This window comes from Gavialis gangeticus, unplaced genomic scaffold (genome assembly GCF_001723915.1).
Source record: "Gavialis gangeticus isolate Ggan-Ray unplaced genomic scaffold, GavGan_comp1, whole genome shotgun sequence".
Taxonomy (NCBI): Eukaryota; Metazoa; Chordata; order Crocodylia; family Gavialidae; genus Gavialis; species Gavialis gangeticus.
In genome coordinates this window covers 18,018,824-18,041,949 of record NW_017729016.1, presented here as the reverse complement: position 1 = coordinate 18,041,949, position 23,126 = coordinate 18,018,824, and the positions used below count along the sequence as shown (strand labels likewise).

General features: G+C 44.7%; 1 protein-coding gene across 4 annotated transcripts in view; it reads left to right on the top strand.

The window, feature by feature from the left end:
* Window positions 1-23,126, top strand: part of CARD11 (caspase recruitment domain family member 11) — a 67,614-nt gene that overhangs the window by 39,164 nt on the left and 5,324 nt on the right. For 3 of the 4 annotated variants that reach the window (XM_019512974.1, XM_019512976.1, XM_019512975.1), the window contains exons 2-19: window positions 3,168-3,380; window positions 4,064-4,201; window positions 4,636-4,961; window positions 5,486-5,665; window positions 7,026-7,178; window positions 7,648-7,773; window positions 8,336-8,533; window positions 9,543-9,722; window positions 10,750-10,801; window positions 11,961-12,076; window positions 13,256-13,359; window positions 16,813-16,865; window positions 18,087-18,219; window positions 18,850-19,051; window positions 19,917-20,043; window positions 21,098-21,338; window positions 21,729-21,825; window positions 22,691-22,786. In XM_019512974.1, coding sequence (XP_019368519.1) covers window positions 3,168-3,380; window positions 4,064-4,201; window positions 4,636-4,961; window positions 5,486-5,665; window positions 7,026-7,178; window positions 7,648-7,773; window positions 8,336-8,533; window positions 9,543-9,722; window positions 10,750-10,801; window positions 11,961-12,076; window positions 13,256-13,359; window positions 16,813-16,865; window positions 18,087-18,219; window positions 18,850-19,051; window positions 19,917-20,043; window positions 21,098-21,338; window positions 21,729-21,825; window positions 22,691-22,786 — 2,735 coding nt within the window. The remainder of the gene's footprint in view (window positions 1-3,167; window positions 3,381-4,063; window positions 4,202-4,635; window positions 4,962-5,485; window positions 5,666-7,025; window positions 7,179-7,647; window positions 7,774-8,335; window positions 8,534-9,542; window positions 9,723-10,749; window positions 10,802-11,960; window positions 12,077-13,255; window positions 13,360-16,812; window positions 16,866-18,086; window positions 18,220-18,849; window positions 19,052-19,916; window positions 20,044-21,097; window positions 21,339-21,728; window positions 21,826-22,690; window positions 22,787-23,126) is intronic. The other variant, XM_019512977.1, reaches the window with a different exon arrangement.

Genomic DNA, 23,126 nt, shown 5'->3' with positions numbered 1-23,126 from the left:
CCCCCCCCCCCGATCCTGGGAGGTGGTGGCATGGGGTGATGGGTGGTGGTGCTCTGTCCCTTCGTCCCCTGCCCCCCCCAGTCATTCTTGATGGGCAATTGGCTAGTAGTGACATATTGTGCCAATGTTGTGATATTTTGTGCCAAGCTTTGGTTCACATTTGCTCCATCTTTGCAAGGAAAAAGGCCAGAAACTTACATTTAAGTGACTGAAAGCTAAGAATCTCTTAGACCAGGGGTCAGCAACCCCTAGCATGTGTGCCATGCATGGCATGCAAGGCCATTTTGCTCAGCACACCATCGCCAGCCCGGGCTCCAAGCAGCTGCTGCCAGCCATGGAGCCCAGGCTGCTCCCAGCATGCAGACTGGGCTCCGTGGGCCGGCTGCAGCCAGGAGGCTGCAAACAGCTGCTCCAGGCTCCGGCATGTTGGCACTTCAGCACCTTCCAAGGTAGACATTGCGGTTTTTGTCAGCGCTCCGGCCAAAAAATATTGCCTACCCCTGTCTTAGACCTTGTTTTTCAGTGGCATGTTTTTCGAATAACTAGATTTTGTAGGATAAACTACCTTGAATCCACGCACAAGTTCTTGTCAAATTATCTGGTGCCTGAGCCTCATTAATGAATCTGGTTTTGACGTGAAACAGCTCTTTTAGCTGGAGTAAGCTTTTTGTGGAAACATCTGTATTTTAAATTAACTATTTCACTTCTAGCAGTCCTCCCACTGCTATCTACACTGCGTATTTTCATTGCTGTCTGCCTGTCTGTACACCCGTGCATTATCTTGACAAGAATTCGCCTATTCCTTTAAATGCTGAAACTCTGCTACACATATCCCTTCAAAATTCTGGCTTGTGCGAGTTCACACATGCAAAGCCACATATCTGCAATTACACCCATATCCTGTGGGTAATCCCACCAGAAAGTCTTGGACTTGCTCACCCTCTGAGGGCAAGAGCCCATGCAGGCTCCTCTGAACAGCAGTTGGTGGGAAGCCAAGATCTTCAAGCAATCAACAGAGCAAAGGATGACTCCCGCTCTACTACAAAGGGAAGGGATTATGAGAGTGCTAGGAACAAAAATGGACCGTTAGGAATGCTCTCCTAACCTGCACAAACTATAAAGAGCCGGACCCAGATCTTTTGTGAGAGGCAGCCAACGAACTTCAGTATGGGTTTGTGGACAGTTTGGGGAGGAGGGCCTAGACTGGCACCACAGCAACCACAGAAAGCACCAGCGAGCAGCGTGGCACATGATTTTGCTAGTTAATCTACAATTAAAACAGAAAAACATCTGAAAAAGCCTTCTCTTGCAGACAAGGCCTTGTGTTTCCACCTCCCCCAAATTAGGACCTCACAGACCTAACTGGTTCAACCCAGTGACTTCCAGCATTAGCCAGACAGCTTTGAGATTCCTGAAGCTGCAGCGGGGAGAAATAGTACACTGAAGAGTACTCTTAGGGCTGAAGAGAAACAGTATATTGCTTTTTAACTAGTTAGTTACTGATTAACAGATCACATTATGAAGTGCACTTTTGTTCTCAGGGAGTCAGAACAGCACACGGGTGTGTTCCTTCAAAATTTACCTAAAGGAAATCTGAATAAAAACCTGGGATCTTTATATCCCATAGGATTTCGAGCCTCAAAAGGTCCTTTGGGGAGTTATTACAGCAATGCCTTTCACCTTTACAATTCCATCCAAAAACCTCCTTGAGCTGAACACCCCGGAGGGAGCTGATTCAGCCTTTCTTTTCCATGTCTGACAGTTTTGTGGTGTGGGTCACATCACTGAATCTTGCAGTGCTCCCCAATCCCCATCTGTAAAATGAGGGTGTTCCCTTTCTTTCGGGTTTTCTCCGTCTTGTCCATTGTGATTGCAAGCTCCTTAAGGCAGGGACTGTTTCTCACTATGCATATGTATCGGTCCAGTATAACGTGGCCAAGGTCTCGGTTGTGGTCTCTTGTCATTACTGTAATATCAGTAAATAGGGGCGCTGTTCGCATAGTCCTGGTGAGAGGTGGAGTCCACCCAGCAACATAGTGGATAAGACGTGAAGACAAAGCTTAGAGCAGGGGTCAGCACCGTGCCAAAAACACCTGCAATCTCATGTTAGCCTGCCAGGGGTGGACGACAGGGGAGCCACAAGGGGACCAATTCTTCTTGTGGCTGTGCAGCCCTGGCCCCTTCTGTGCTGTCTACCCTGAGATGCACGTGCCAAGCAAAATGCCTTCATGTGCCACACTCTGGCACCCATGCCAGGGGTTGCCTCCCCCTGGCTTAGAGTTTATTATAGAAATGTAACATTTGGTGTGCTAGAGCTCCATAAGCAGTGTCTGGGAAGATGCTTTGTTGTTTGCTGATGTGCTTCAATACGTGCTTTCCCACCTTGTTGCCTGCCCTATATGTAACCTTCTCAGATGAGCTGGCCACAAAGCAGGAGTTGGCAGGAAACTGCTTAGCAACAGCTAAAAGATCAGATGACAACATTTACTTGAGTCGAGAACATTTCCAGGCTCTGAGGGTATAACGTACGCAGACCCACCCAACCATACAGACAGGCGTCTGTACACACACAGCTACTTACATGCATGCTCTGCCTGATACACACAGCCACATCAAGCAGGTGTGAACAGTAAGTTCTTTGCACATGCATATAGCTAACCTTGGCATCCAGTTGCAGTCACTGCCAGATGCACCTTTGTTGCTTGCATACAGGGATGAAGCTAAGACAAGCCAAGGTGGGAGAGTGAAAGCCCCACAAAACTTTGGCTACTGCACGTCTTTGTGCTGAGCACTGCAGATTCAAGTCCCTTCCTTCCCCTGTGCTGCATCTGTCTCCACTGCATCATGCGGCACACTAACCATTTTTAAAGAGGAATTCTACGGGCCGTCACAGAGTTAACTGGGCAGCTGAATCATCACTCACAAGTAATATGCAATAGTTCATAGAGTCTAGATAGCACCTCTCGAAGCTGTCACTTTTCAGATGAGCTGCGGACAGGTTGCACTTCAGCACAAACAATTTTGAATATAGGGCAAACTCAGCTTTCCTGAGAGGTGCTTCCAAGTTCATCCTGTGTGACAGGGCAGCTCAAAATGCTAAGCGGAATGGAAACCCTCCTGAGTCAGTTTGCCTGGTATTTATTTGCTGATTTGTTTCCCTTGCAAAGGAGGAGAGCTAGAGATGGACGACTGCCTGGAGACGCTGAAAGATGAGGAGGAAGCCTTGTGGGAGAACGTTGAGTGCAATCGGCACATGCTAAGCCGGTACATCAATCCGGCCAAGCTGACCCCATACCTACGTCAGTGCAAAGTGATCGACGAACAAGATGAAGACGAAGTGCTCAACTCGCACATGCTGCTCTCTAAAATTAGTCGAGCAGGTAACTGTCTCCCAAGCGGCCAGGTTTGCACGCTGCATCACTTGTACTGGACCTGATGGGAAGCCTGCATCAAATTGCAGTTTATCAAGGGCCCCCTGTCAGAGGTGCCCTTTAAATTAGAGTCTTGGGAAAATCTGGCATTGCTGCAGATGACGAGCTGTTTAGTAATGGTAACTGTTGCCAAGCTGGTGTTGCGCAGATTGGTATGCTACCAGTTTGCATCCCCAGTATCCCTTAGGCGGTACTCTTCAGTTATGACAGACAGCTACCACTGGGATGGGGGTCCCCACATATCTCTATCAATGGAGCTCACTGCTGGCCCAAAGTCTTCTTTTGAATTGAGCTCTCTTGCCACTTAACAGTGCGAGGTCTACAGTCCTGGCAGGACAGGACACTAAAAGCTTCAGTAAATATCACTGTCTCTCTAAGGCTGGGTTCCAAATACTGCCTTCCCCTTCCTCCAGTCCTTCAAGGTAACAGCCAACACAAACACCGAGAACACATTGCATAGCTTCATGAGACTATCTGAGCTTAGTGTCCCCAAAATACAAATAGTTTTCCATAGCACATGGTGTAGCTGGGACAGCTAAATCTATAACAGGGTCAACCTCAAAGGTACAATGCTTGATTATCTTGTTTTCAGTATTTCCATGTTCTCTTCTCATTGTATTATTTTTGGATAGGCCGACTCTTGGACATTCTGCACACAAAGGGCCAAAGGGGCTATGTGGTTTTCTTAGAGAGCCTTGAATTTTACTACCCTGAACTCTACAAACTGGTGACGGGGAAAGAGCCTACACGGAGATTTTCCACTATTGTTGGTGAGTAGAATCAGTCCCAGGAGAAATTAATTTAAGGAAGACATGAAATAAGAATGATTGTTTCCATCATGAGGAGTGTTAATGATGGTCAGTGTGGTGGTAGCCCTCTGCAAGACCAAACAGGAGATTCCCAGCCTCTCACTCACTATTTTGATAGGGCTGGAAACGGCTAAGCAGTTTGGTGAAAGAAACACCCCTGACTGAGTAAACCTGAAGTGCCCTAGCTAGAATTATTGCAGTAGGAGGTGCCTCCAAAAAACCCCTAAAGCCCACAAAGAATTGTATTGCATGTGCATAATATTTGCATGTCTGCTAACAAGTGCCACTGCATGCATATGCATACTCCACACATGCGTAAGTTTGCACCATTTCTAACGTACTCCAGTGAAGCACGCTGGAGCTTTGGAGCTGATGGGCTGTTTGATACTTTTCAGTGGAGGAGGGACATGAGGGCCTCACACATTTCTTAATGAATGAGATCATTAAGCTGCAGCAACAAGTGAAGGCGAAGGATGTGCAACGCTGTGAACTCTTGGCTAAATCTCGCCAGTTGGAGGATGAGAGAAAGCAGCTGAAATTGAACAAGATAGAGCTGCTGACGTTCCAGGAGAGGTACAACAAGATGAAGGAGGAGAGGAACAACTACAACGATGAGCTGATTAAGGTGAAGGACGAGAACTACAACCTGGCCATGAGATATGCCCAGCTGAGTGAAGAGAAGAACATGGCAGTAATGAGGAGCCGGGACCTCCAGTTAGAGGTGAGAGAAACACTCTGGACTGATTTGGTTTGAATGCTTGGATGGAAGGTAGGCAGTGGTCATTAATTTAATGAACTCTTTTGTGACAGTAGAGAGCGTGGCACTCTCACTTGCATTGCTTATCCAAGTGATTAGAGGTTCATGGCTTAATTAAATGCCTGTGCTAGTATTGTGTGTTAGTAAAAGATACAGAGTTGTGATGGGTGGCACTTATTACCCTGTGAAGCGATAAGTGATATTTCATTTCTCAGCATCAACAATATTTTGGGGCAGATAGTCAAGTTCATGGACCCTATCATTTCTTGGTGGATTATTCAAGGGCTCCAGCATACCAGGTTGACACTGTATTGGGTTGTTCAGGATATGGAAAGGAACTGCTCCAAGAGTACGAGGGCTACATCATGGATCTGCTCTTACCCAGGGTGGAGGTTGTTTTAGCAACACATCTACTGGAGACTTGGTGTACTTTGAATTATGTTCTCTCTTTTCTCTCTTCCCTTTTCAATGGTTTGGGGGTGCCCCAGATTGACCAGCTAAAGCACCGATTGAATAAGGTAGAGGAGGAATGCAAGCTGGAAAGGAACCAGTCCCTGAAGCTGAAGAATGACATTGAAAACCGACCGAAAAAGGAACAGGTTCTGGAACTGGAGCGGGAGAATGAGATGATGAAGACTAAAATCCAGGAGTTACAATCTATTATTCAAGTAAGCAAGATGAGAGATTATGTCCCACATATTACTACTTTCTACTGCAAAAACCAATTGCCACTCCAATTATGCTGATTGGAAATATAGGAGCAAGCTCTATCCCCAGAACTACAAAGCCTGAAAAAATGGAAAGGTCATATAGCTTCCAGCTTTCTCCAGATAACTTCTTAGAAAAGTATGGACCCAAGATAGTGTTATGAAGAAGACATTTCTAACTCGAGAAATACCAAAAAATCAAAATACAGATGCAGGACTCCACCTCACATGGGGCAAAGGGCCTTCTTTGAGGTGCTGAGCATTAACTCCATTAAAACCAATGGGCCACATCCTGGCCCCTCTTGCAGTCCACCACAGCAAAGCCATCTTAGTCCGCTGGATTCCCCTGCAGTCGGGTCTCCATTGTCAGTTCTGTATCACTGTCCACTCCTGGTATAAGGGGACTGGATGAAGAAAGGAGGCATAGCTGATTTATTTTTGCACTCAGGAATTCACCGTTCTTAGTTCTGTGCAAGGTCCAGCTCCAAACTCAGTAAAGGTATAGTACCCTGAGACTTAGAATAACCTGAATAAGCAAAGACTCATATTATTTTGAAAAATAACATGATGATTATGACAACATCCAGAGAAATAAATGAAATAATTACCTGAAAAAGGAACAACTCCCCCTCCCCCCACAGAAGAAACACAACATCCATTTTAGAGCTACTTACCCAGTTAACCAAAATATCACGAGGCTGTCCATCCTAATCAAAGACTTTTTTTAAATGAAAGTCCATTTTCTTGTTTTCATTTTTCTCCCTTTGACTTCTGCTTTTTGTGGCTATTTTTGGATGGTAATTTATTTCTTTGGGAACTCCCATAGCAAGCTTATTAAATTCAGTTCCTAAAGAAAAAAGTTTCTGGACATCCTTGGAAATGAAGTATTAGTTCTAAGCAGTGATTCCAGTGACTCTAGGCATGTTTAATATTCATTGTGCATAACCCCGAAAAGTCTGTGCATGGCTTAAAAATTCCTCTGCATGTTTTCTTGGGCCTTGCTCCTTGGCAAAGGGTGAGCTCTATGTTCAGCACAGGCTGATTAATAGAGAGAGGTTTTGAATGCAGAGTCTGGAATGAAAGATTGTCACTGCATCCAAAATGTTTCAAATTATATTCAGTACAATAAAAACAATCCTTTTTTGGTTCTGCTTCAAAACATTAACAAACATTCATCCCTCCTCCTGCTTTCCATTGCAATTCCATACTCATTTTCTGTCTTTTCTTCTTGCCTGTTTCTTTTTTTCTCTGTACCCCTCTGCTTCTCTCTTTTTTTTTTCTCCCTTCCTCTCCCTCTAAACCATCTCCATTCTCCTCTCAGGCTGACAAACGTAGCTTGCCAGATTCAGACAAAGCCATTCTGGATATACTGGAGCATGACCGTAAGGAGGCTCTAGAAGACCGCCATGAGCTAGTCAACAAGATCTTTAATCTCCAGGAGGAAATCCGTCAGGTAGAGGATCTGAGAGACAAGGTGAGAGACAGACAGAAGGAATGAGATCAGACCACGTGTTTGTCCATGAAGGACCTCTCATGACAGTGTCCAGTGGGGCTTCATTATATTTGTGGGTGGCTGCAGATGCTGGTACAGTAGAAATCCAGTAGGAGTTTGGGTCTGTCCTTTATTTCCCATCCTGAACTATACGTATGATTCTGTTTAGGACAAAGCAGAACCAGATGGTACAAATTCTTCATACCAATTCATTTTCACATGGCATTCACTGCTGCAGAGTAAATTACAGTAAGACCCCAACACCATCCAGCAGCCTGAGCTTTCTCACCGCAGTTCTTTTCAGTAGCCAGAAGGTCTCATGTGTCCGTCTTTGTGTAACCAAGTGTACAGATGAGTGGGCTCACAGTGGTGAACAGGAATCCTCTCCTGGTAGGCAGAGATTGATTGCTTTGAGGTGCTGCATTTATTGATAGGCCTGTGTCATTTGTAGTACCTCGAGGAGAAAGAAGACCTGGAATTAAAGTGCTCGACACTGGGGAAAGACTGTGAAATGTATAAGCACCGCATGAACACTGTAATGATTCAGCTAGAAGAAGTGGAAAAGGAGCGTGACCAGGTATCTGACATTTAAGGCTGGGAAAAGTAACAATGAAAAATGGATGTTTTCTTTTTCTGCTTCTATTGAGAATCATGGGTATCTGAACCGAGAGAGTCATTATGTTTGTTACATGTAGTAATTTCCATTAGAAAGCAAAAGCTTACAGTTACTACAGACTCGTGGTATTTGCCGTGCTCCACTTATCTAAGAGTCTAAGCATATTATAATTCTTCTAATACCACTGGGTGGCATCTGCCAATCCAGGCTGACTTTTTAGCAACAGCCACTGTATTTAGTGTCAAAGGTTTTAGCTTGCTATTAGTATAATAGTATATTGCCAGCAACTATATATTAGTATAAGAGGACATGGCCACCAACCAAGAAGGAGCTGAAATTCTGCCAGCACCATCACCATTATTAATTGTATTGCTATGCTATACAGAGGTCCTGGAATTTGTGCCTGTTTGTGTACAAACATGTAGGAAGAGGGTAGTGCCTGTCCTGAAGTCCTTCTCCATCAATTGAAAATGAGAATCTGTGTGCCACAGGTGTCTAAGGCAGTGCTTTTGCCCCACTGTAGGCCTTCCGATCCCGTGATGAGGCACAGACCCAGTACTCTCAGTGCCTGATTGAAAAGGATAAGTACAGGAAGCAGATCCGGGAGCTGGAGGAGAGGAACGATGAACTCCGAATCGAGGTGGTCCGCAAAGAGGCTTGCATCGTTAATCTGGAATGCAAACTCCGCCGACTCTCTAAAGACAACAACTGCCATGATCAGGTAGGGTCAGGGAAGCCTCCTTTCCCTTCCAGGCTCTTCAGGGGAAGCATGGTGTTAAGGGGCACCTAGTTTTATTTCTATTCCGTTTGTAAACTGTGCTAGCCAGAAAAAAATAAGTTCTGTTGAACAGGAACTTCACTTCAGTGTTATAAAAACTCTCTGGGGCCAATGGGAGGAAGTCAGCTGAGCTGCTCACTCGGATTCTCAAAGACTTGATATTTCACTTCTGTTGAGTCTTGACATTAGATGGATGAGAAGGAGCTGCAAAGGTCTGGAGTGCTCAAATGCTGGGGAAAACACTCCAGAGAGCCGGCCTTAGGGAGAATGGCACCCTGGGTGAACTTGTATTTTAGCACCCCTTCCCCCCACCCCCAAACCTCCCCTCAAGTCAGTGGTGCTGCTGCAGGCAGAGGCAGGTGGGCAGGGGCACGGGGCACAGTCTGGTGGGGAGGTGGAGCGGCGTGGTGCACTGGGTAAGCACCGCTGCTGCCACCCTCACTGCCCAGTCCATCTCCTCCCGAGCAGTGGCTGGAGGCAGGAGCTGGGCTGGGCTGGGCTAGGCTGGGCATTGTTCTTCCTGCCTGGAATGGGGATCATCCAAGGTGGGGCGGGGGGAGGGCACTGCCGTGAGTGTGGGCTGCTCGTGTGTGTGTGTGAGGTACCCCTCTGGCCACAGTGCCCTGGGCTATCGCCCACATCACCCATACCTAAGGCCGGCTCTGGCTCCAAACAGCTCCTTCTGAGGAGCTTGCCCTACTGACCAGTGTTTAAGGACAACCGAAATCCTCGTGAATCACAGTCTTGATTTTTAGTATAAGACTGGAACCACATCCCACCTTATCAGTAGGCAGCAGCCCTATTGCTTGAACAGTGGGTATGTGACTTGATAAGCCTGCCGCCTCAACTGCTCTGCTCTTTGGCCAGAAAATAACGGGAGGCCCGAAGCAGTTGCAGTAAGTTGCTTTCAGAGGCAAATCGTCACTAAAGCCTGTTTCACTTTCCACTCTAGAGTTTACCGAGGAATCTACCAATTACCATTATTTCCCAAACCTTTGGAGCTCATGCCCCCAAAACTAATGGTCAGGAAGCAGATGACTCCTCCACCTCTGAAGAGTCTCCAGAAGATAACAAGTTCTTCCTCCCCGATCAGTCTCGGTTGAAGCGAAGGATGAACCTGAAGGGAATCCAGGTATGTGTGCAGATGAGGCTAGAACTGCGTTTCAGGGGCTCTTGCTTGTGCTGGAAGACCTGGCCCACCAAGCAGTTCTGCCTTTGAGCCTTCTGCAATAGCAAGGCATAGCCTTGTATGTGACAGGAAGACTTAAAATCTTACCCTCTGGGGATTTGTACCCTAGAAATTGTGGAGGAGACGTAGTCGGGCTGAACTGGGTATTTGCCATCCCCTTTCTCCTTCCCACATGCTCTTAGTACTTTGCTGCTCATTTACATGCCTGCTGTGTCTTCAATAAAATGGTTCTTTGCCTTCTTAACAGTAGCAAAAATAAAAAGAGTAAGTCTTCAAAATTGGTGTAATGCCCTAAGTCCAACACACATGAAATGGCTGATTGGAAAATGCAGCTCTGATGAAAAAGCTCACGTTGGCTGGAAGGAGTAATAGAAAGAAATGGACACTATCTAGAGCAAAATTAACTACCTAATTTAGAATTAAATTATGTCCTTCTCCTTAAGAATAAGGAGAAGCATGACTCAGGTCTTTGACTTCCCTGACTGACTGCATCTGCTTCTTCGTTCATGAACTGTAAAAGCTTCCTATCTAAGATTCACGCATGATATATGAACGGCTATTTTCCCATATCCATATTTGAATTCCCTGTGCCCTTCCTAACCTTTCTGAGGCTTGGCTGCTGTTATTGCCAAAAGCAACAGAGCTGCATTTTTACACTGTACCCAATGAAGGGGATGCCTGTTATATTAGCAGTCGCCTAAGATCAGTCCCAAGGGCCCCCCTTGTCTTTTTGTTCTCTCTTCAGAAAGTAGAAACCGCAATGCATTGGGGCCAGATACGTAAAGGTATTCAGGCAGTTAACTCCCACTGAAAAATCTGGGACTTGGTGTTAAGTGACTCTCCTCCCTGCCTCTCTTGATGAGGGCATAGAGGTTGCAGCATGACAATGGAAAAGGGGGAAGGTGTTTGTTTTACAGTGAATGTGACATATGTCCGGAGTTCAGTTTGATTTCTGTCCTTTTTCTTTCAGCTACCGAGAGCTAAATCCCCTGTCGGTATGAACAAAGCATCAGATTTTCAAGGTCAGAGAGAGCACCAGTGTCCCTATTCCCTTTCTGTCAGTGTGTCTCATCCACTCCATCTGCTACCAATTGTTCTAACAAACATGCCAACAAGGCAAACTCTTAACTACATCTGAGATGCTTAAATAACATATTTTCACTTATGTTAAACAATGTTAATCATAATTGGAAAGGGATGGGAGCTCTTTCTGATCTCCCTTTCCATGCCTGGCTCACACTGCAGAGCCATATCATGTCCTATAAGTTGTCTAAGCTTTCCAGCTACTTTACTTAACTTTTATCTTTAATCACAGTTTTAAGCCAAAATTAGCCCTCTATTAAAAATCATCATACTCTGCTTCTATTTCTAGATATGGAGGGAATATTTAGGAGTTGAAAGGTAAATCACCTATTCAGTCCCCCTTCTTTTGGCAAGAGGAAGTTCAGTTTTAACTCTAATCCAGTGCTAAAATGTATCTTTTGAGATTCATTAGCTGACTGTAGTCTCACCAAATTACTGTGTGTGTGTACTCCACACTGCCTGCATTTATCTAACAAATACCATTCCCAAAGATCAACAGTCTAAGCAAGGAACGTGTGCATTTCTTGTGGTGTGCTGGCATCATACTCAGTATGGCACAAAATATAGTGGAAGACATGGTCACTGATCCATGGAGCTCACATGTTAAGCAGACAGCCATTAGGATTCAGACACAAAATATGTGAGATAAGCAGAGACTGATCACTGTCCTTGTAGCAGAAGACCAGATCCAGCTGACTTAATTAATATTAATATCAATAAAGCAGTATTTCTTCAACTGGGGGATTAATATTCATATACCTAATGGAAAAAATGTGTTTTTAAAGAGGAGGTTGAATAAGAGAAAGTAGGCAAGGCTCTCTCCAGAGGTTTGTGCATTCTTGTTTCTGGTTATTCAGTGGGGAGGAAAGGGTGTTGGATTGGAAGACAAAAGAGAGAATGAATTCCTCCCTGAATCCTCCATCTAGTAAGGACAATACAGTGAGCAAACAGGAGAGAAGCCAGAATGGTTGGATAATTCTCAGCATTGCTGGAAACGTGTGGAAGAGTTCATCAGAAGCAGATCTAAAGTCAGTATTTCTGGTGTCTGTCTCCTATGCCATCCCCCTCTTTGTTTCTCTCTGTCATGTGTAAGCGCAGCAATCAGAGGACAGGATGAAGATGGGGCTGATGCCAGCAACAGCCGCACCGACACCAGTTCCTCCAACCCTGTCTCCATCAATAACTCGGTCAGCAGCTGTGAAGTCGGCAAAATTGTAAGGAGCCTTCAGTTGCCCCTTGCCTGTCTGTGACCTTTCCCCATAACGTGGTTCAGAGCTTTCACAACCAAGTGCCAGCTCTGCACTAGCAGCCCAGCTGCGATCAAATTCAAGGCCCCGTCAGCAGCTCCCTAATCCTTTTACAAGCATTTTATTAGAACCATGTTATTAACCTTTTCCAAAATCACATAATTGGCTTATGTTTATTTAAAGATATTTCAACAGGGCTTTACAGGTTATTTACGGCCCCTCGCCGTCTCCTCTACCCATTTAACACTTAGTGGTGAGAAGAGGAAGTGGTCCTTGAAAACTGCTTTGTAATTGATTTTAGTGAAACATTGACAATTCTGTTGGAGTTTCTCATGCCCTTCGTGTCTGTAAGCAACGGCGGGTCAGAGAAGGGGTGTAGCTAGCAGCTGGAAATTTTTGCACACACCAGCCAATCCATTTCTCCCCCGCCTGCAGATTCCCCATAATCTCCCAAGGTAGATTTGTGATATGCACATCGCGAGCACTGCCACAGCAGGTGCAGGTAAATAGAGACGCATGATCTTGCAGAGTGTTAATAAAGGACCCGATGAAGAACAAAACATCTTGCCGGAGCACAGTAAGAAATGCTGCTCCCAGAAAATTAAGAGAGTCCCTTGGACCCTGTGCCACTCATGATAAACTCAGCTGCTTTTATAGGATTATCCTAGGGAATATTAGTTTGATATATTGATGAATTACACTATTTTGATTGCAATGCATTTAAGACTTTAGTGTCTCAACTGGAGTTACTACTTTGTTTATTTATAGCAAGTAAACCTGCCTCCTTCCCCCTTGTTCTGTTTGCCCTTGCATATGTATCTACAATGCGACATGCATCCCACATTTTTCAAGCTTAAAGGGAAAACTCTGCAGTGAAATAACCACACACATTGTGGTGTCAAACCACATCATCTCCCCGTTCAGCGCATACAAAGTTAAAAAATCAGACTGTAGCGACATGTATGCTCATTTACACAAGGCTCTCTGCGCACACAATGCTATTGCTCTAGTCTCAGCTGTGCTTTCCCATGTTCTGTAAAGATCTCTACAAGCAAGCCACCGCAGCAAAACTCTTATGCTTCTTGAAATAAGAAATGGAAACTAGACTTTGCTAAAACCAGATTTTTTTTTCCTTTTTGAAAAAAGCAAACCCTAAGAAATCGCAATTACAGTATCATGTCCACCACTCCCGAACCACCCGGAAACGACTCAATAGTCCGACGCTGCAAAGAAGATGCTCCGCATAGCAGGTGGGTAACTACTTGGAAATAGTGTCGTAACTAGAGGTGAACTGTGCCTTAGATCCTGTTTGGTCTCTCAAGTGGAGTCTGTCCCTTAGGTATCAGGCCTGACTTCTGGTATCTCACACAGACTGGAGCCATGTCCACTCTCAGACTGGATCTCTAGGTCCTAGCCCTGGTTCAGCCAGGTTGATGACAAAGGTCCAAGTCAGCTTGATATTTATAAGACTTTGCTTTTGGGCGCATGTAATAGCATAAGGTTTCTTCACATACAACCGTATTTACTAATTTTTCCAAACTATCAAGGCATAGAGCAATGGGTAAAAACGATTGAAACCAAACATCGTTGTTATTGCCCTCAGCCATCTAACCCCATCTCTAGCAGGGTAAAATGGACTGACTTAGGATCCACTTTAACCCCAAACTATATCTGTGAGAAGTGCAAGCCATTCTAGTTTGTCTGGAGCCAAATCGAGCCAATGAAGGGCTTTTCCATTGTCTCATCCAGGACTTCTTTCTGCATCTGGCCTGGCTGCTTGTCTGGCTTGGTTCCTTTACTAACTTCTTTTAATCTAATTTCATAGCTAGTAACGCATCAGAACCAAACATGCAGCTGTCTGCACCGGTTTTATAACAAATTATGCAGAGATGTCCTTCACATCTGTTCAGTTGCTGTGCTGTTTAAGACAAGGCCCTTGCCATGAGTTCTTGTTATATTATAGCATGCAACCTATTACTGTTGTTGCTACAAATATTGCTTATTTGTTAGGAAGAGTTAAAAATAGTAATTAAAGTTACACAGTGGACATTTTAATAAAGAGGGAAGGAAATGTTGTTCCACTTAGTGTTAGCTGGCTTATTGTCTAGACAGCATTTCACTATTTTTAAAAAAATCTGTTGCTCAATACATTTTTATGGCTATTTTAGTATATATATGCTCTGAAAGGGACAAGATGTATGACATGGCTTTGTTCATGTAGCTGTAGTTACCTTAACTTTCACATTTCCTGACTCTTGCTTGTTTTACAAAGAAAAACTGGGAAGAATGAGAACTACAAAAGCTTGGGTACTGTTAGTACTAACAATGGCAGCAGCGATGTTTTGAAATTCTTGCCTCTGAAACAGTTTTCTGCATGGTCAGGCTAAGCGCAGAGCAGCACATCTGTTTACAGAGCATTGGCTGCATCTCAAAATGTGAAAAAGAGAGTAGGGTAGGCGACATTTCTCAAAAGCAGTCGCTGCCATGGAATGCCTCTGTTTTCAGGTGCCTTAACTGGAAGCACTTAGCACTTGCTTTTCAGAGGAGCCGATTTGTTACTATTTGGAAGCTGAGGATGCTCAGCACATAGGACAATCAAACCTAAAACACAGGGCTAGCCTTATGGATGGGCGATATGGGTGACCACCCAGGATGCCATGGTCAGGGGGGTGCCTAACACACGCACACATACATGTGAGCGGCCCACGCTCACAGCAGCACGTTCTCCTCCAGCACTGCCCCATGCCAGGCAGCAGGAGTGGTGCCCAGCCCAGTCTGCCTTCCACCTCCAGCCGCTGCTCAGGAGGACCCTGGCCAAGGCATGTGCGGGCAGGGTGGCACCTGTTCTAGTCCACCTGCCTTGCTCCCACACAGCAGCAGCAGTGCTTGACTGCGGGGAAGCAAGTCTCCTGATCCAGCCCAGCAGCTCCCCCAGGGCTTTATTGCTGAAACTTTCACTAATACTACTACATACTTAAACCCAAAGAAATGCCACCAAAATATAAGTTTGCCCGGGGAACCATTCTTCCTGAGGCTGGACCTGCTAAAACTGGATGCCAGGCAACTGTTATCAGTGGCCCCCCTGAGCAGTGGCAGCTTTTGAAAATGTGTCTGTCCAATTTTGTAACGATCACTTACATTTTTCAGAATATTGCAGGCTGCGGTAAAAGCGGTAAAGATGTCTGAAAACAGTAATAGCATCCAAACACTCACCCCCGTGGCTGTCCCCTGTTTCATACATTCAGGCGCTGGGGGTTTTGGAAGGACCACGCTGTGTGTATACTGCATGGAAATATTTGCAATCTCCTTCACACAAATTGTTCCAGCAGCAGCTCTGTTTCTGTCTGACAAGAGCAGAAGACGCACGGTGTCTAGCAGGATAGGGATATGGCCTCATTTAGCTGAGTTAAAAATCCCTGAAGTCACATCTCACTGGAGCATGCTCAGTACTGATTTCTCAGTAGCTTACAACTTTATAATTAGCCTGCCAAATTTTTTTGAACTTGTTCATGGAGCTACTCCAAACTAATCACTATTTACATGCCAAGTTTCAGGTTTTACACTTCAGCTGTTTTTTATTTATTTGTGTGAAAGAGAAGTGAGGCTAATTTATTACAGCAGGAAAACTTGGCTTTTTCCATGGGGTCTTGCATAATATAAGAAATAACTGAATTGATTCTCCTCACACTGTCTGCAAAAATCCACCCCTCACTTGGGACCAGAGATTAAAAAAAAAAGCCCCATGTGAGCCAGAAAGGAGAACTTTAGAAAGGGTTGAATGGGTAAAGGCAGGGAATTATCATTTAAATCAGTTTGCATATGTGCCATACTGAATCCCTTCTAGATGACTGCCCCGTTAGAGTATGCCATTGGCTGGATGCTTCATTTCTCCTTTGGGTCCAAATTTCATGATGAGGAACTTGCTAATCCATATGTTGGTTCTTTGCGGTCACTGGCATTTTCTTGAAGATGCTATTTACTAGGTGGATCAGAATCTGGCCCTTAATGTTTTTTTAACATAGATGTCAGGTAGCCCTGGGATGACTATGGACTATGGACCTGGTGCCCACTCCCACTCCAACTGAAATGAAAGGATTAATCTGACTGATTGCAATGGCATTGAATTGGAAGCAGACAGAGAAGAATGGTCCATACCTAGCCTTGTTCACCTTGACATTCCTCTGATTTCACCAGGCATTCTGCCGTGTCAAGGGCACCTCAAAAATGCTGTTTCATTACTTTAAGTATACTTGAAAATCATAACCAAAGTAAAACATTTCTCCGTTGCTGTACCTCAAGTGCTTTCTTTGCATTAACTATTCCCATCAGTGACACTGTGACATTTTGGACCCATTGAGGGATAAAGAACATGGCAGTAGAAAGCAGGTATTGTGCAGGCATCATATCAAAAAGTTCAACAGAAGTCAGGTCAACCATTTCAGGACACCAGAGACTACAACTTCCCTGCGTTTCCCATCAGAACCTCCATTACTTCTCTTTTGTTAACACTTCCGCCTTCTGAAACTTTTTGCTGCTTCTCATGCTTCCTTCCCCTCTATAACCCCGTCCAGAAGTTTCCCGTGCAACCTTCCTGCTTCTTCCCTGTGCCCACATCTCAGCAGTGCTCCTTCTCTCAGATCCCGTCAGGAGCTGTTGAAAAGGAAAAGTCTCATTCTCTCTTGCTCTGTTTTTTTTAATTCTAGCCTTGTTGAAGAGGACAATGACAGCTTTAGCTGTGATACTTTGGAGCTAGATGGTAAGTGAGAAATACCATTTATGGACCTTTATGTATCATGATCCTGGTCCTTTAATTCACCAACCATATAGACTGCCCACCAGACTCTGTTATCACACACCGGGTAGATGGGAAGAAGGATAATGATGTGCATTGGCTTTCTTTTAATACGGGCAAAGTTGGGGCAGAAGAGCGGCACCTGACATTCACCCATTTCCATCAACACAGGCAGAGCCTAATCAGGAGTAGAAGGACTCCCACCCTTCACCCACTGAAATACAAAAAGCAAAGACCAGATCCATTGTTTCATTCATAGGAAGGCCATTTGCTGGGGTCCTCTAAATTCAGGGATGCAGGGATCAGAAGAGAGAGGAATGAAATGTTGAAAAGGAAATAAATGGCCTTTTCCCTTTACATGGTGTAGGAGCTCATCTAATCCAAGCCTTCCATAGCAGGTGTCACGATCAGTTGTGCTGGAGGTACAGCTTTGGGAGAGGTCACAGCCTTTCCCAGAAGGAGTTGTAGGGGATGGTGAATGGATTCACACTTTGTTTCAATAACTAAGCATGGAACTGGGAACCAGGAACTCCTAATTCCTCATGTTGGCTCTGACCCAGAACAGGTGTATGATTTTGTGCAATTTGCTGAACCACTCTGTATCCCACTTTATTTCTGTGTACAAAGGGGATAATGATGCTTCCCTTACAGGCCTGTTGCAAATTTTAATTAATGTATATACAATGTTTCCTGCGAGAAACTTGCAGTCCAGCACTCTTTCACTATTTCTGCAGGCTCCGATTATTTATGGCAAAAACATTTCTGTAAGGCTGCTAATTTACAAGGTGCTTTGCAAACATAAATGCATGCTCTGTCCTGAAGATTTACACAAATTTACAGTTGCCCACAAAAATCTCAGGTCAGCACTTCAGAAGAGGAATGATGAAAAAAACCCCAACATAGTGAGGAGTTATTCTTTGAAGAAGCAAATTCAGAGAGAGATTATACAGGATAGGGCAGAGGGACTGCATGGCTCGTAGGCGCTGAATGGGCAGAAAGCATCAATGGAGCCAATGGTGACCAGATAAACTTAGAGGGAGCAGGATTTTTACTGCTACCTCTGGGGCCAGTGGCCACTAATCCTACACCAGATCAAAAGAATGCCTTGACCTTGGACTTGGACTTGGCCTCAGCTAAGCTGGTCACCCCATCCATGACTGCATTTTATTTTGTGTCCCTTTTCAGATGATGGTCATGACAGATACTCACACGGAGCTCCCTCAGTGCACTCCTCCTCCTCTTCGCACCAGTCTGAGGGCATGGAAGCCTATGACCTTGAGCATGTCAGCTCCATATTTAGGAAGTTCTCTCTGGAGAGGTACTTAAGGGGCACTGGTTTAACTGCTTACGGCTGACCTAGGGTTGGAAAGGATCCTGAGGTAGGGTTGTCACCTTGTAATCTTTGCTTGGCCAGATATGATATTGTGGCAGAAATGTTAGAAGGCAAGTTATTGTCTGGCAGGGTATTTCATAGTATGCTGAACTTTGCTTTCTTACATTCATGTGTTCCAGTGCAGCAGCTCACCATAGGATTTTTGGACCGTTTTCTGTTTTACAAAGCAAATATTTGATTGCTTCCTCAGAACGGTGCCTATCCCATAACCATCAGAAGAGACAACTGTATATGAAGAGAGTAGCTTCATTCTAGGAAGCTTGTTATCGCACTCCTGCTGGTTACTAGATGCTGTGCTGTTGTACATCTGAGGTTATTCAGTCATGTGTCAGCACTTAACGGTGTCCAGATGCTGTTTTCAAATGTAACTTATGAACTAAAACTGAAGATTTCTCTTAGAAGCTTTAAAATGTAATATTTGATAACCATAGAAAGCTTGGTTATATCCCCTTCCCCATTTATCCTGCATGAAGCATTCCTATTTTTAGACCCAAGCTAGTTGAGGAAAGATGAGGCCAGCATTGTCTAAGCCATTTATTTCTTTTGTGAACCCAGACCTTTCCGTCCCTCTGTCACATCTGTTGGTCGCATTAGGAACTCTTGCCACACTGTCCAGCGAATCACACTGAATGGAGACAGCCTCAGCTCTGAAATCACTTTGCTCGGGGGCAATGACAAAGGAAGCTTTATCAGCTTTGTCAAGATGGGATCCCTAGCAGAGAAAGCAGGCCTCCGGGAGGGGTACCAGCTGCTTCTGGTGAGTACTAAATAAACAGCCGTGTGCATGTATGTGCATGTGTGTGCATGCATGCCACAGAGGAAAAAAAAAGAGCTCAAGAGCTCATTGCAGTAGTCTCTTGTAGTGTCTTATTTCTTCTTTTGCTCCTATGTTAATGAGAAAACCCAAATATCTTCTGCAGCCAGTATTCCTACCTCTTCGGCTCTGCTAGTGACTCCTTCTGGGAGAGACTGGAAGTGTGCTATTTGTGGGTTTCCAACCCACCTGCACATTAAATGGTGCAGTGACTCTTGATGGAAGAGACTGGGACTAAAATAGCTGTCCCTCCCCATTCTTTAGAGTGACGTCCCTTTGAAGAGGCTAGGACTAGAGTGGCTGTGAGCTTTTCTGGCAGCTGGTGTCCTTATAGTATTATACCCAATAGCAACTCCTGCCTGGAGAAACTGTCACTCCAGTAGCTCTGTGCTTTGCTCAGCACTGCTGCCCTTGCACCATTCCCTAGAGTGACTCTTGCCGTGACTAGATATGCTATGAGTTTTCTCCCACCATCAACCTTCCTACATCCTTATTTATTACTACTTTTGCTAGGAAAAGATAGGAAGAGAGTGGCTGTCAGCTTCTCCTTAAACTAGCCTTCTACACCATTCCCTGTAGTGGTCCCTGCAGAATAAACATGGATTGTCACTGAGCTCCAGGTCCATCAACTTCTAGTATGTCTAGCAGAAGAGAAAACAATTCAGAGATAAATAATAAAAATGTAATATTTGTATGCTGGTAGCAAAAAATAACTTGTTTTAATTTTGAAAGAGAGTCCATAGTTTATCAGGTGGTATAACTGCCACACATGGAGCGCACAACAGAGAATTCTTTCTTTCTTATCTAGCTGGAGGGCTGCATCAAAGGGGAAAATCAGAGTGTTCCCTTGGACACCTGCACCAAGGAAGAAGTTCATTGGACAATTCAGAGGTGTAGTGGCCCAGTAACACTCCAATATAAACCAAATCATGAAGGTAAGACCTGATGTTTGGGTTTGCAAGGATTCTAGTATAAAGGAAGTTCTTTGTTGGGCCTGAATCTGAAGCAACTACACTGGCATCTGTAAAGTTACTTATATTTACACCAGTGGAACTGAGATCAGAAAGAAGCCCTACATTTGTCATTGGAACCATCTGAAGCACTTACTGGGTGGATCATTAGAGACAGTATTTACAACATGTCAAATTATTTTTGCACACTATTTCCTATCATGGAACATGGTGTGCTGTTTTTTTTTTAATTTTTACAGAGCTGAAATCCAATTTGTACCTAGGTGTTCGTCTTGTTTATTAGCTCTGCAGATACATCTTATCTTTAACAGCTGGAGTTCACACATGGTGAATGGACTTTCATTTAGTGATCAGGACTTGTAGTGATAATTTGATGGTATGGAAAAAAAATGACATCCCAAAAGCCACTTTTACTGGTTCAGGGATATTTTCCCCTTCTTTCTACTTGTCAGGAAAATTCACACAGGAGGTGATTTTTTTTTTCTTTGATGTGTTAAAAAATAGGTAAGAATATTACAATTTTTTTCAAGCACCACTTGGCTGTGCATAAAGTGTACTACAGATTGTGGGAGTGCCAATTAGAGCTAATGAGAAAATAAATAACCCCCTATTAAAATAACCTGGCAGAACTCATGCTGTATTTGCAGGATGAAACTTTTGCTTTCTGCCTCTGTCTCGGTTAGAAAGTTTTACTGTTTTATGGATCATTTGTATGTAACGATCAAAACTGAGGTTGCCTAGGTGTAAAATTCTCCTGGCAGTCTCTGACGCGCAGTGTGAACTGTTCCCAGAGGAGTGTCCTGTCACTCTCTTTAAGACTCCAGACTCGTAGCCATGCCACAATCACTCCAAGTAGCAATCTAGCAGGGCCAGCTTCTCTCACGTCAGTATAAACTAGAACGTAAGCGCCGCGAGCATCTCCCTCAAGAGTGCCCACTCCTCGAATGCTAAGAGTACCGCAGCGGGCAGCTCTCGGCCCCCCGCTGTGTATACTTATCTCTCTCCGTTGCTGCCACAGGGTACCGGAAACTGTTGTCAGAGCTGGAAGAAGGGCTGATCACATCAGGGGATTCATTTCACATCCGCCTGAATCTGAACATCTCGAGCCAGCTGGACTGCTGCTCCTTGTCAGTGAAGTGTGATGAAATCGTGCATATTCTTGACACAATGTACCAGGGGAAGTGTGAGTGGCTGTGTGCCAGAGTTGATCCTTTCACTGACCGGGATCTGGAAACAGGGACCATTCCCAGCTACAGCAGGTGAGCACAGTTTAGGCTGAAGCAAAAAAACAGCTGTGACTGTGATCAGTCGCTGTCTGAACTGTTTAAAGCCTCTCCTCTCTTCACATCTCAAAACTGGTGGAGCTGCACAGTGAGCCGGAGGGCTTTGAGGGGAGACCCCCCAATGGTGCCGAAAGGAGGCTGGGGTGTTTCTTGCAAAGTAGAAAGATATACAGTGAAGACTCACTTTTCCTTAACAGCACCACAGAACTGCTTTTGTTCCCTGCCTTTACTGTCTGGTTCAGCCACTCCTCCTTGCTATCCCTCTGTTTGACCTTTTCTGTAGGCACTGACCCATTGCATTCGTTCCTCCTCTAGCTGGTCTCAACTGCTTCTTCTTGATCCACATAGCTGCATTGTTTTTTTTAGAGCCCAGCAACTCCTTTTGGTGAAGCTGCAGCGGTTGATGCACAGAGGCAGCAGGGACGAGACAGAAAGTTCATACAATACTTTACGAACGCTCCGGGTAGGTATCCACAGCCACAGCCTTTTTGGGTCAATTCATCCTATGCCCTGCGTGTTTCAATACTTAACATTGCATTAAATGCCTGATTTGAAACACTCTCCGTAAGCTGTCTTGTGCTACCCCTGGGGGGGACGGCCTTGCATTTCCATACCTTTCAACCAGCAGGATTCCCTGCAGCAGGTCTTGCTTCACTGTAACTTTATCCCCTCATACTGGTGAGGGCCAGTCTCCACAGATGCAGGATCTGCTCTACCTGGTAGCTATTCCATTTCTGTCTGCGCTGGCTCTACGTTTCCTTCAGTGCTGCATAGGGAAGAGCCATGTCCTTCGAGCTAATCACCAGAATTGTTTCTCTTCTTTACTTGAACAAGTAACTCTCAGTGACCCATACTGGAAGGTTTTGTCTCCATCCAAAATATGCCCTGTGCCCAGAAGTGGAATTAATGTCTTTCCCTCAAAGCTGAGCGCCAGATAGTTCTCTAGTATGCCTGTGTCCACAGATCAAGGGTCAGCGTGGATGGAGATGATGGTCATGTAAGCTCCAATAAATGTAAATAGTCCTTTTAACCAACAGTGCACAGGTCACTAGACAGGTGACCTCTCTGGTCAATTATACAGTGTAGGCACTGCCAGAGGCTCCCACGGAGAGAGGGATGTGGGTAAGTAATAACAAGTGTGGAGTTTATCAATATGAGCAGCGCTAGCTCCATAGCTGGCACAGAATTGCACTGACTTTTATAATTGGTACAAATATTAATGAATAATGATGCCCTTGTCTGGGAATAACTGCATTGTGTGTCTTTCGGAGATCTGTTTCATTCTGCAGCTTTTTAAAGAAAATCTTTTCCTGTGCAATTCTTATTAGCACACGCTGCAGCCAGAGGAGCCTGTCCCACAGAATGACCCCAAAACCAGCCCTCGCCTGTCCCGAGCAAGCTTTCTTTTGGGCCAAATCTTACAGGTAATAAAGCTCAAATCCTCCTCTACATTACTGCTAAGCATGGTTTTAAATGAGACATTTGAGTCTGACTTCTCTTTGTGATGTTTTCCAGTATCATAACTTTTGAGAGGCTACTCTCCCATTCAGAAACTGTACAAGAGTTTCTGACTGCCACAAGGAGCTTTAAATATATGAGAAAAGTGGAATGAATTTTGCTTTCTAGCTGCCTTCCTTGTGTGGGATCTTTTTATGCCTTCCTTCTGTTGCAATTCTAGCATACAGCCATACCCTGGAAGGCTGAAATGTATTTGATTTGAATCATGACAATGAATCCTTTTGGCCAAAGCAAGTCTCTTGTTAT